Source organism: Syngnathus typhle, linkage group LG1 (assembly GCF_033458585.1).
Source record: "Syngnathus typhle isolate RoL2023-S1 ecotype Sweden linkage group LG1, RoL_Styp_1.0, whole genome shotgun sequence".
NCBI classification, from domain to species: domain Eukaryota; kingdom Metazoa; phylum Chordata; class Actinopteri; order Syngnathiformes; family Syngnathidae; genus Syngnathus; species Syngnathus typhle.
Window position 1 is genome coordinate 22459506 of NC_083738.1, and position 13624 is coordinate 22473129.

The 13624-nt window shown below is 43.1% G+C and overlaps 1 protein-coding gene across 1 annotated transcript in view; it reads right to left on the reverse strand.

The window, feature by feature from the left end:
* LOC133154115 (protocadherin-1-like) overlaps window positions 1-13624 on the reverse strand; it is a 75996-nt gene that overhangs the window by 30614 nt on the left and 31758 nt on the right. The window contains exon 4 of the mRNA XM_061278564.1: window positions 4066-4285. Coding sequence (XP_061134548.1) covers window positions 4066-4285 — 220 coding nt within the window. The remainder of the gene's footprint in view (window positions 1-4065; window positions 4286-13624) is intronic.

Below are 13624 nucleotides of genomic sequence, written 5' to 3' on the forward strand. Positions count from 1 at the left end.
TCATTTTCTTTCCGAAATGTAATATGCATGCGTGCGTGTGTGTGTGCGTGCATATGTGTGTATGTGTGTGCGTGTGTCAGGTAACTTTCCATAGACAATTAACCCCATCATCCACCACAACACCAGCAGTGGGTGTCTCCTTGTTTCCATGGCGACCTATCTCTGAGGACAGGGACAGGTCAGCACGAAAACAAAGTTGGACACACCAGGGACACACTCGCACTCATACACACATGCACACACCTGTTTACATCCCCCGCCGAGATCACGCACACTGCGCCTTGCGTTCATTAGATCCCATAATGCAGCGCTAACCTAGCGACCAGACCTGTGGCAAACTCCCCTGCTGAGTTTGTGCTCTCATTGGACGGCTTACTGACCCCAGACCTCCCGCCGGTCGCTGGGCCATCTGCATCGTCAGAACTCACCGGGAACAGCTGGCAGGACAGGAGCTGAGCCAAGAGCCAGCGGGTTGCGGCTTTGGGCAACCCGCCTTTAGATCACAACGACACGTGCCGCTAACCTCCATCATGTCACATATACGGATTGTTTTATGTTATGCTTATTATTATCTACATTTCCGGCGCCTCTAAATGACGTGTGTTTACGCAGAAACCAGAAAAAGGGGATCATGTGAATGGGGTCACAGTATCAAAATCAGTCTTGAAATCTTCATTTTTAATCCTAACCCTGGTTTGACACCTTAATTTCAAACCCTTAACGCAACACCCTAAATTGAAACCTCATCCCTGTCTTTTCGAACCCCAACTCTGGCTTGAAACGTTCATTTGAAATCCTAAATTTAGACCGTACTTTAAAAGTAACTTGTAACCCAAAGCCTTTCACCTGGCTCAGACACTTTTGTATTTTGAAAACACCTGCATCCTGACTTGGAAACTGGTATAAGGCCCATCCTTGTTTAAAAGGCTAATTGGAAATTCTGTCTTGTTTAAACCTTGTTCCTGGGTTGATTACTAACAGACAGAACAGCATCGCTGCTGTGTTGCTGTGTGAACACAAACAATGGTGTCAATCTTCTCTTTTGCTGTGTTCCGTATAAAAGGCTTTATGTGTGTCTACAAAACGTCCAACACAGATAAACTGAAATAAACAACAGACCTGGAAATAAATCTACCTCGTATCCTCTCTACATCCATTGACGCAGAGGGGGGGGTGCACGGGAAGAGCTCCCCGCAAAGCTCCTCCACATCACAGCAAGCGATCACTCTGCCACACAAATAGCAAAACACAGAAACGGAGAAGAGGAAGATGCGTGTGTGCTTCCATGGGGAGGAATCACCTCGCCTATCAGTGGCGCTTTTATCTGCCGGCTAATGAGCATCACACACTCACACGCACTCTTCCTCAGGACGGCAGTTTCGTCAGCCCATCTCTCAGTGAGTGTCCCATTTCCAAAAGCGTGGACGTCCGCTTTCATGGTTACGCAACGGTGCTGCCAGCGTGTGCGTTGTTCAGCCTGGAAAGCCTTTGAACACACTCGAACACTGCCGGCTCTAATGACTGCGCGTGTGTGTGTGTGTGTGAGAGCCATTATTAGTTTTTTGCAAAGTAAGCAAGCTGCCAAGAGAGGAAATATATGTTGGCCTGATCCACGTCCTCGTCGTGTAACTCCTCCAGCATTATTGTACCTCGTGGAAAAAACTTGAACTTACTACACGAGCCAAGAAAAAAAGGTTTACCGTATGTATAAAAAGGAAAAACAGATCTGCAACATGCTACGACGTCATGGCGTCGCCATCAACCTGCCCTATCCTCAATCTTCAATGTCACTCGTGACATCATCAACTTGACACATAGGCACCGACGTGTGGAATAATGTCATCACGTCATCCATTATGACATATTCAACCTGCATCAACCAATAGCCTCAACATGCTGTGATGTCATCAACTTGCGACTAAATACAAAAAAATTATGCAATGTACGAGTTAGTTGGGAATGACTTTTCGGGATGCCTTGCTGTCAAAATTGTTAGCCGAACACAGAGACCGAACAACCTCATCATGATGAGAGGCGGCGGCGGTGCCGTCCGCAACATTGGCTTGCGTTCCTGCTTCATGAAGATCTGCTCGCTTGCATCTCTCTGCACTCTAAAAGCTCTCGTAATGGACACTAATGCCGGTGGCTCTAGCCTGCTTTGCGCCGCTAATGTGTCCACTTCCTGTCGGTGGCGAGTGTGCGTGGCAGGAGAGAGCATTACGATGATGGTGATGATGAAGATGATAAGGGATTTCAATGAGGTCTGCTGAGAGTTGAGCCGGCGACAGGAGGCACAAAATGGAGTCTGCCTGCATGTGTGTATGTAAGTGAGTGTGTGTGTGTGTTTGCGAATTTATATCTGCCGCCCGCATCAGTCGGTGTGAGATTTTCTATCTGCACTCTTCATCTTCATCATCCTCACTTTGTTCCTATCCTCCGCACTTCAAAGCGCGCACACACACACATACATTCTCTTTCACATACACACATGGATACAATTGCGCACGTGCAGATACACAGTCTCACACATTTTGTCACAAACACACCATTTCACGGTCATACACTCTCACACATGGTTTGTCTCACACACGTGCAATCTCGCAAAACCCCGGAGCATACAACAAGTGGATGCTTGTCGGTTTCTTCTTTAATTTTCTGGCTTTTGACATGAAGGTCCACAGGTTTTCATGTAAGACACCTGGGAAGTCTGCGAAGTGGTCAATAAAGTTTTCCTTTTAGTTGTTCACATAGCACGTGGCTAACACACGAGCAACAACACACCGGCGGGTGCAGCATCTTGGCAGATGGACCAGCTTTTGCCCGTGACTCGCGACCCCAGTTGAGCGGCCGTTTGGTACACTTAATGCCCCTTGGTGGATTACGGTGATATGGGGTTGCTAATCTGGATTTCATCTAGAATATAATCTGCAGGCCTCACATGTGTGCATATATATTGCTAAAACTATATATATATTATATTTTGTGATGCGGCTATCTGTGAATTGCATGTTTTTTACAGCATGTAGCTGTTGCTATAGCGACTAATAACGCCAGTATTTAATTAATAAATGTGACACAGAATGGTGTCACAAATGTGCTTTTTGAACACCACTCATTTTAATTCTCATTCTCTTCAACATACTGGACCTGACACAAATGGATGTAAATAAAATTCTACAGTTGATTATTTGGGCTTTAACACACACACACACACACACGTACAATGCTAAACAGTACGATTCAATTATTGGATGTATCTTACAAGCAACATCTCAACCTAAGTCCATTAGTTAGCTTCATCAATTTTGACCTGTACGAGATGACGACCTCAAGAGGTATTTCATAATATAACATAATGAAATATGAATATATGATAACATCATTCATAATTAAGACTGATTGAATTAACCCTACAGAACTCGTTCACATTACAAAGCTAATCCTAATTAGCTGTTCTTCATTCCACAATTAGAAGCCATCTAAAATTTGGATTGTATTATATTTTCACTTAAAACATTGGCTATCATACAACTAAAAGATTAAGCAACAAGGGCCACCAAATAAACACAGCACATTAAGTCGTAAATCAAATCAAATGTAATGAAATTTACAAATCGCACCTTGCATACTCAACAATTAACAAAGGAAACATGTTTTGGGTTGAAGACACCTTGCCAATTAAACAAGGTCGATTCAAGAACGAGGTAAGAAACGCAACGCTAAAAAAAAGTGTGCCTTTAGCCTGTTCGGGTTCCAAGCCACCACATTACACACGGTGCGCACACAAAGTGAGCCGACACGTTATCGGGCTGACAAAAACGTTACGGAGGGCCAACCCAATTCCACTTACCCCGACGAGCCTCCCCCTGTGGATTCTTAAGTGGAGCTGATGGAAGGTTGGACTGGCCGTCATTTGCATAATTGTGATGTTAATGCGCTGAGCCGTGGGACTTGATTATGTTGCATATTGATTGCGTTGCGCGGGGAATGGTGGGAATCCGATTAGACGATGGGATTCCTGACATCGTAAACTCGGTCAAACCGGACGGCGAAGAGTAAACTCACCATTCTCGGGGTGTTCCATTTCACCTATGCTGCCGTCAGGTGTGGTGCGCTCGTAGTGGTCCTCGGGCAACGCCAGTGGGCCGATCCGAGGCCCGGATGACGACTTGGAGCTGGGAGTCTCCGACTCATCCAGTCCGCTGTCGTAGTAGCTGTGCTGCGACGCATCCTGCAGGTCTTGCGCCTGATTGGCCGTAGAGAAAGTCACCCGACGGTGTGGCAGCTGGGTAAAGACGCAAAATTGTAACATTATTCGCGATGGCCAAGAAAAGGACCAATGACAAAACCCCATCAAGTCACATATCATATCGAAGGCTGCATCGAAGGCTTTCAGGATCTGTGAATATTCTAATTGTATGCCCTTGTATAGTGATCAGATAGCCTATAAACCTCAAACTACAAAGTGTCCATGTTTAATCACAAGGTAGAAATCAACAAATCAACAATGAGTTGTAAATCAAATTAAATTTTGATATGAAGGCTTTTGGCTTCTTATACATGACAAATTTGGCAAAAGATTCCCAATTATTTTAGCAACTATTATAAAGCAATGATCCAATCACATAGAGGTCAGTAATTAACCAACAAGAAATCAAATTGAGTCATATTTTGGAAATATGTCATATGTTAGCACAATAGCCAAAAACATGTCAAGATTGCCTTGAACTTAAAACTAACCACACAGAAAACACAAAGTCACATTTGCAAAAGCAACCTTTGACTCATTATGTACCAAACAATGTAACTAAAAATGAGAGTCACTAAAAATATTTGGTGACCCATCTAGACAACAGTTGTCCATGCAGATGCCTGACGGAAACTAATATGTCCGCTCGGCTATTAATTGCATGCGTGAGAGTCGACTTAAAGTTGCTAAAAATGCAACACAGTCGCCACGTTCTAGTTTGCACGGCCGAGTTAATTTGGAGTTGAAATGTCATGTGAAGGCGACGAGTTAGTTTGCATTAAAGCAGCAGGCTGAAAACAGACTTTGACGCTTCATTGACTTTGTGGAGGAGGAGGAGGAGGAAGCCGTCTGACTTGATGCTTTTATAATTAAAATACAATTAGCTGTCCATGTAGCGCTGCAGGACACACACGCGCACTGAGCCAAACACACACGCTCGCACACACACGCACCTGAACGAGGCCAGACAGATAAACAGCACATCCCTGGCTGGCCTGATACTCAGTCACCATGGAAACTGGTGTCACCCTAGTCAGGACCCTCAACCGCTTCAAACGGCATCAAAAAGACTTTTTGTATTTTTTCTTTCAAAATGGCGACCGTCCATAGTCCGGTGTCCCTTTGGGAAGTGTGGTGCGAGGGATCAAACAGACGCGGCACCATCAGCGCTGGCCAATTGCGACACCCCTGAGGATTGGACTGAGAAAGGATTTTTTTTCAAATGGAAAAACAAATAGCAGCGAGGTCGCAAAATGCCGAGATATAAATTTTGTGGTTTTGATTGTATTGTTTAAACTGACAAACAAATGATCACAAACAAACATCCAGTAACAAATGGTCAATAAAAATTGAGGATGTTCAATGCAATTTTTTTTTTTTTGCTCCAACACACACACTAATACACACACGGCATGAGCGGCAAATTAGAATTTGTCGGAATGCTGTTATTAGTGAACACTTCCTGCTATCTGCCGAAAGATAGAAATCGACGCTTGGTTACAAACGAAGGAGGAAAGAAAAGGATGCGCAAAGGATCAAGATTCCTCGCCTACCTGTGTAAAAAGTGAATGCCAAAGGGTGGATATGCAGAGCTTCCACGTAAAGTACAGAGTGAGGGGACTTTTGCAACAGGAACACACACAATTTGACAAATCTTTGTTTTTGTCCTTTTGTACTTGTGCACTGGTATGTGTTTGTTTGCCGTAAATAGAAGTCGTCGCCTATCTCAGCGCCATCTCAGCGTTGAGCACATCACAGTTGAGAAATAATGGTTAAAAAAAGAAAATCCTCACAGTCACCCCAGGGAATCTTCGGATTCCGCAACAGTACTGTTTGCGGGACACCCACGAGTACGTCTTTTTATTTTCGTCTGTCACGTCGCACGTGTTAGCCAATACGAGCTAACATACAATTGGTAAACTTACGAAGACTGTCGCACTGGTTAGCATGTCTGGCTTAAAGTTTTGTGTTGCAGGATTTAATTTAAAATTGAACACATGGGCCTACTTTGCTACTGTATTTGAAAATGATCAGTATTTTGGTCAAATGAAGGGCCAAGTACTTTTTTAATTGGTGTGAAAATCTTGAAAATCTCCATGCTAAGGAAATTAGGAATGAAAATATTTATTGCATTAATTTTCACGTTTGTATGATTAGAACTTAAAAGGGAAAATAAAATTGAATTTAATTGCAAGCAAATGGTGGTAACCTTCATTTTTGGGAGGAATATGCCAGATTTTAAAAACACCCACAGGAGAAGCTGAAATGTCCGCTTGAAGACGAGGAGGAAACTGAGGACGGTGAGGAGCATGAGGAGGCCTGCTGATGATTAAAAAGCAACCAGGAGAGGAGAAATGAACAACGCCTCGCCGGCTGTTTGTCAGCTGAGACACAAAGCGGGAGATAACACACCGTGTGTGTGTATGTGGGTATGTGTGCGTGTTGTGTGTGAGCTCCTCATTACCTCCCTGTGAGAGATAAGAGTATGTGAGGCTGCATTGTGCATGTTTATAAAAGTGTGTGCTTATCAAGTATGCACATGCACACATCTGCGCAGACACACACACCGACGGCCAATGTGGAGAGCTGCGACATCTCATAATTCCACACAGCAGCGCCACATCACTTTGAGTATTTGATGAATGAGTTAACACAAATGAAGAATGTGTGAGGGAGTGCGCTAGTAGCCCATGTTATGTGAGTGAGTGAGTGAGTGAGTGAGTGAGTGAGTGAGTGAGTGAGTGAGTGAGTGAGTGAGTGAGTGAGTGAGTGAGTGAGTGAGTGAGTGAGTGAGTGAGTGAGTGAGTGAGTGAGTGAGTGAGTGAGTGAGTGAGTGAGTGAGTGTTGTAAGTTGTGAAAGTGACTGTGTGCGTGTGTTTGTGTGTCCACGGGTGTGTCAAGTCGGCCGCACGAAATCAAACCCAATAGGGAGGCTACAATGTAGGGCAAAGCAGATGCGTCCATGCTACTCGTCCACATTGTTCCGGCAAGTTCTCTGGCTCATGGAAGCACTCGTGGGATGGCAAACCAAAATGGCCGACTTCGTGGCATGGCTTTTGAAGACCTTTTTTACGAGTCTACTCGTGTCTGACATTTCTACGTAATTTCACGGGTTGAAATTCCAGACTTGATTTCAAAAGTAGCTTGTTGGGTCTGAAGTGATTGCGCCCTCTGCTGGTTCCTGACATGACAGAGAAGTCATGATTATGGGCGCCTTCTTTTTGACAGCCGCAGCCCGTTTAGTTAGGCAGCAAACTAATCAGGCCTGAAGTGCCTTATGCTAACGATGGAAAAGCTCAAGAAAGATGCCGACTTACTAACACCAAGCTGCTTAGACAGCAGACAAGTTGGGCTAGAAGTGCTGGTTTCCGCTAATGTTGGAAAAAGTGAGGAATTGTCTAATCGATACCTTGCCGACTAACTCCCACACTACCCGTTAAGTCACACGAGCTCATGTGACGGCAGAGAGCAGGCAGAGGTTTAAGCATCAAAGGCAGCTCGTCCGACGGGCACTCGTCATGCGTGAACGTCTTAGAAACGACTCGCGAGAGGTCAAGAGGCCACGAGCGGAGAGCCCGTGTCGTCGAGGAATTTCCCAAGGCGGTAGCGTTACTGTTAGCCACTTTCATGTTGGCCCTCCCTTGTGTTCGCCTTCAGTTTCTTTAGACGCTACTTTATCGCATGTTGGGGGAAACCTGAAAACGGGTAGGCTACAAGAAAATCCTGCGAGGTAATCAGGCCAAGACGGAAAAAGATTAAAACCATCCAAGTGGAAGTTTAGCAATTATTTGGATTAGCTGATGAACCGTAATATGTGTCTGCGTTATGAGTGTTGAGCGTGTTAGGAATGTGTGTATGTGTGTGTCTGTATGTGTACGCGTTTGTGTGGTTGCGCTTATTGACAGTGACATTACACACAAGCACACACTCGCTCACACAAAACAGGTCAGCTGAGTCCATCATCTGCTTCTAGAGTTCAGTAGAACGCCAACATTTGTCTGCCCTGCAGGTGTGTGCGCCGTGTGTGTGCGTGTTGACACTGACACTTGACGTGGCAATCCGATGAACTCACAAGCGGCGCACACACACACACACGCACACACAGCACACAAGTGTGAGGGAGGAAAAAAGCCGTAAATCTCTTTTCTCCGCTGCTATTTTTCAATTTGCTGCCTGGCTGCTCTCCGGGCCGACGCTCAAACATCCGGACAGAACCCAAACGCAGCACCGAAGGATGACAGCAGAGCAGAGAAAAAAAAAGCTCTGTAAAAGGGACGTACGGCGACTCAACGCTTTTTTTGTCTGAATGTGCGCATTTGAGAGTTGCTGACGCTTCTCCGCTGTCACTCAAGCATCACAGGCCTCCTTTTGTGCATCTTCTACGCACACACACATGAAAGCCGCTTAAAGCAACACTATCAGTGCAAAGCAGCACTGCAGGTATGGCGTTTAATTTAATATATGCAACAGTCATGTTTCTTTGTGGTACGGTTTAATCCACAAGTGAAAGAGAACAGGGTGGGGTTGTATGTGTGTGTGTGTGTGTGTGTGGGGGGGCATAGGTCCATGGGATGACGTGCTCTGAGGCTTAGCAAAAGACGGTAAAAATGTTTTGCAAATGACACAAAACGTCAACATGCTAATACAGTAATCAGTTAGCATCCCGAAACTAAAGTAGCTAGTCCTTAGCAAGATAAACATAGCAGAGCTGTCAAAATGAATCGACTAATCGATAAATAATCAATTGTCGACTAATTCGACAACTATATTAATATTCCAGTAATCGTTCAGCAATTTCTAACCCAATTCCTATGTCAGTCTCAACAGAAACAATTCATTTTCATCCTTGGTGAAAACAGAATATCTTGCGTGTTTCGAGTTTTTGACTTGAGTTTTTAAGGTACATTTATTTACGTATATTGCAGCTCAGACAATTTTATGACAGATTTGGGGCCATGTACTGTTGCGTATAAAACCAGTTGCCTTGTGCTGGAGTGGAATATTTCTCAAGGGGAATAACAGCCACAAATGTGAAAGTCCACTTGAGGAGTTAGCAATTTGGCAGCTCACCAAGTAAAGCATGCAATTAAGTACTTATTTTGTTTTTGTTTATAATGATGGACAGAGGGCTAAAGACATAAAAGTAAAACCAATGCAGCACACGTCTCATGAATGGTTTTACTCTCTGTTTTGATGTATTTAATCCAACCTTAGAAGCAGCAGTATGCTTATTGCACTTGAAATTCTGCAAGTGACTTGTGAATGGTTGTTTTTATGCTAGTTGTTGTTGTTAGTGTTGTTGTGTTTGTGTTGTTAAATGGTGCTTAGTGCATCTTACTTTCACATACAACAATAATTCCTTATTTAACAAAACCTAAAAACTAATACAAACACTAATTAAAGATAATAAACAACATTTGCAAAAATCCTACCAAAATGACTTTCAAAATTTTAAAACAATACAAATTGTCAAAACAATAGAAAAACAAACTAAAACAAAACAAGTTAAAACTATTATAACCTAGGCCCTAGAGCACTAAATGTCACCCTGATGCTATAGCTAGTTGCTGACAATATGTAAGCAATTGCAGGCTAATGTGGCTAGCCCAAAGTAACCGGAAAGCATAGAAAAAAAAACCCGAGATAGCTCCAACATACAAATACAGCTAATCACTCGCAAGACAAAGAGCATTCACGAGCTAATGTAGGTAGCCCCTCAGCTCCCAGTTACCATCTACGTGTTAATACATGTTGCTAGTTGATAGTAATCAGATAGCGTCTACATGCTAATGTACCCAGCTCACAGTAATCATTTTTACATGGTAATGGAGTTTGCTGCTTATAACCAGATAACATTTATATGCTGATGTACTGTACCAGAATGATAGCAAGCAGGCAGCGGGCGAGGTCATGTGACATACTAAGAGGAAATGAAGCTGAGCAGAAAGTGACGTGACACTTTAGTTTAAGCCACGTCGGGTCAAAGGTGACGGTAACAATGAGAACAATCCCCACATGTGTGCAACAGGAGAGAATACCAATGTTGATCTTATTTTATAGCCTCACAGGCCAAAGGTAAAATTCCCGACGTCGGTGTGGTGGTTTTGAGTTGCAGACGCTTGTGGGCTGAAAAGTCAAAGTTTAAGCTGCCTTGTGACATGAATTTATTGCCTCGCCATGAAGACAAAAGAATGACTTTCAAATGCCCGATATTACATCACACAAAAAGGAGGTGTTTTGCAACGGGTGCGTGGAGTTATCCGGAACAGATTTATGCCATTTTAATTCATTCTAATGTGGAGAATTTATTTCGTGTCAAGTTCAACTCCCAAGTCAAGGAACGTGCGTGTTTTCCATTGACATTTATCAGTCTGAGGATAATATTTGCCCTCTGGCCACCAAAAACAATGTTTGTTTTTGTTTTGAATGTACGTGAGCGGGCGTGTTTATTTGCACCCGGATGATTGGAATGAATCACGTTTGCTGTTTGCAGAGGAGCTTTACCAGGTCGGCGCTAATCAAGCGGCCGCTTAATCACCTTGAACGAACACTGGCATTGATCGTTACCTATTCAAGCCTGCAAATGGGATATATTTATTTTGAGTTGGGAAGAAGAGCGGGTGCACCACCTCAGTGGGCATACGAAAAAAAAAAAAAGGTAGCGGGAGAAGCCACTATATGCTCGGTCAATAAATCACGCGGGATGGCTGCACGTGAGCATGCAGGTGTGCGTTAAAACGTTTCCATACGTGTGGATAAAAATAGCAGCGAGGGGGGGTTGTGGGCTGCGAGAGGAAAGGGGGGTTGGCGGGATTGCGCTCACAGGAGCTCGGGTCGATTGTGTAGAAACAATAGAGGACGGAAAAGCATGACAGTTTGCGAGTGGTTGCAAATTCAAAGACGGGATATATGATGAAAAGGTGGCCAGAGGACTCCAAATTGGACAGAGGTCCAATCCGTCTTTGTCTAGCTGTGTCTTGTCATTGACTGGTGATTCCTTTTCTTCTTTCTTAAATTCATTTCAGACATGTCAACAACCACAGGGACAAAATAAATGAACGCTATTGTACACATCCGTATTGACACTTCCTTCGGGTCCTTTCTCAACATAGCTGACCCAAAATCATTCAAATGAACAGAAATTTCAATTTTTAAGATAATATGGCAACTTTTTACCTACATTTCATGAGATGTTGCAGGTAGAAGCACCTAAATGCCAGCTTAGCCAGCGGGGTTCATAAAGATGGCGCACGGCGGATGCCAGCCAGCGTTCATTAGCGTCCAGGCAGGATTAGCCGCCTCTTGCCTGCCAAGAATGGCCGCGGCCGGCCAACAAGAGGCTCCGCTGGGAGGCTAATGCTAATACTAAGCCTAATTGTAACATGGTTGCCCGCTACCGAAGGTCCAAAATTTCCTCGTGTGGCTCACAACACACAAACACTAGGGGTGTTCCGATCAGGGTTTTACGCTGGCAATTCCCATATCAATCGTCCATGAGATTCCGATGTCGATCACATGGATTAAGTCAGTGCTTCTCAAATAGTGGGGCGCGCCCCCCTTGGGGGGCGCGGTGCTATTCCTGGGGGGGCGCGTGTGACCCTGGGGAACAGGCTTTTTTTTTGGCAGTACTAGAATAAAGTGTAATTGCGCGTTTACTACAGCAGGGGGCAGTGGCGCTCTCATTGTTACTTCTGTCACGTTTGCGACAGTGCAACATTTTACGACTTACAAGACAAGTTAGGATAGTCACGGTGGGGAGGGGGGGCGCGAATAGTTTTCTTCTTGCTAGGGGGGGGCGTAACAGAAAATAATTGAGAAGCACTGGATTAAGTTCACATCTTTTGTCCACTAACAATTGTTGAAATCATCGATTAATCTGCCAATCATTTTTCACTCGAATCAGGGCCGCCTAAAACATTCCGTTTTACTTCAGTTGCAACAATTACTGATTCAAAAATCAATTAATATTTTGGGAATCGATTAATTTAAAGTTAAAGTTTCAAGATTACTCACTTAGAGAACTTTTTATTAGCTTAAAACCATCCAGTTCCTCCAATTTCAGTTTCTCACCAGTATGTATAGTTATACAATAAATAAATAATGTATTGATAATAAACAAAAAAAATAAACAAGATGAATAAATTAAATTAATTAGTTAATTTTTTTTTTTTTGAAAAACTGGTGAAACTTTTTGACAATTTATTGACATGCTGACCAAATTGAAATTGAATGAAAACCATATTGATTAGAATTTTTTCCAGTCAATTTAAAACAAAATGCCTCGTAGTAGATGAAAGGGATAGATATAAAAAACATGTTATAAAATCTGTTTATTTGATCAAATTTCAAAAATATTGCACAGAATAATGGATTGTTAAAATAATTGTGACCTGTCACCCTAAATTGTATCCATCCATTTTTTGAATGGCTTCTCCTTCTGATGGATTACGAGCATGCTGGAGCCTCGCTGAGCTGTCTTTGGGCGAGAGGCGGGGTACGCTGGTTGCCAGCCAATTACAGGCAATTGCTTATGCTAATGCTAAAACAAAATATACAGTGTACCAATAAATTTGGGTATCTGACCAAAAAAAAGCTTTGAAAGAGTCTTGCTGTCTAGGAAAGATGCTAATGCTGAGTCACAAAAGAACATACTGTACACAACAGTGGCATTACAGAATAGAATTCAGCGTATGCTATCAAGACTAAGCTATAATTATTTTTATTATAATTATAAGTACAGCTAAGAATACTACCAAACGTTCACTTTTTGTTACCTTGTGGCTTTGCCCTCCAGACAGCCAGCTAATTGTGCACTATTGTGTGGCGCCCCTGTGTACGTGTGGCTGTGAGGTAAAGGTGAAGGAGCACTTGAGAAGCTGCTTAAAGGGATGTAACCACGGCAACCTACCTGCATGCGTGTACTTTTTAAAAACGCCATTCAGGAGCCCAGAGCGTTTACGGTCGTGACGATAAAGAAAAAAAAAAAAAACATTGGCTCAACTTACGACAAAACAAAGGAAACACTTATTTTTGTCTGATTCAAACCTCCATTGTGGAAGTGCTTGTTTTGCCCACGAGTAACCCCATTGACGAAGGAGCGTTTTCTTTTTACTGGCGCTTTACTGATTTACTGAACGATATTGTGCCACCATCAATGAGGGAGCGAGCACTTATTTTAAAAAATAATAATAATAATAATAATTTTATATATATATATACTTATACTGACTTATACTCAGGAGCGACTTATATACATATATATGGGTTTTTTTCACTTTTTTGGGCATTTTATGGCTGGTGCGACTTATACTCCGGTGCGACTTATAGTCCGAAAATTACGGTAATATAAAACTCAAAATCATATGTAGTTTTCAT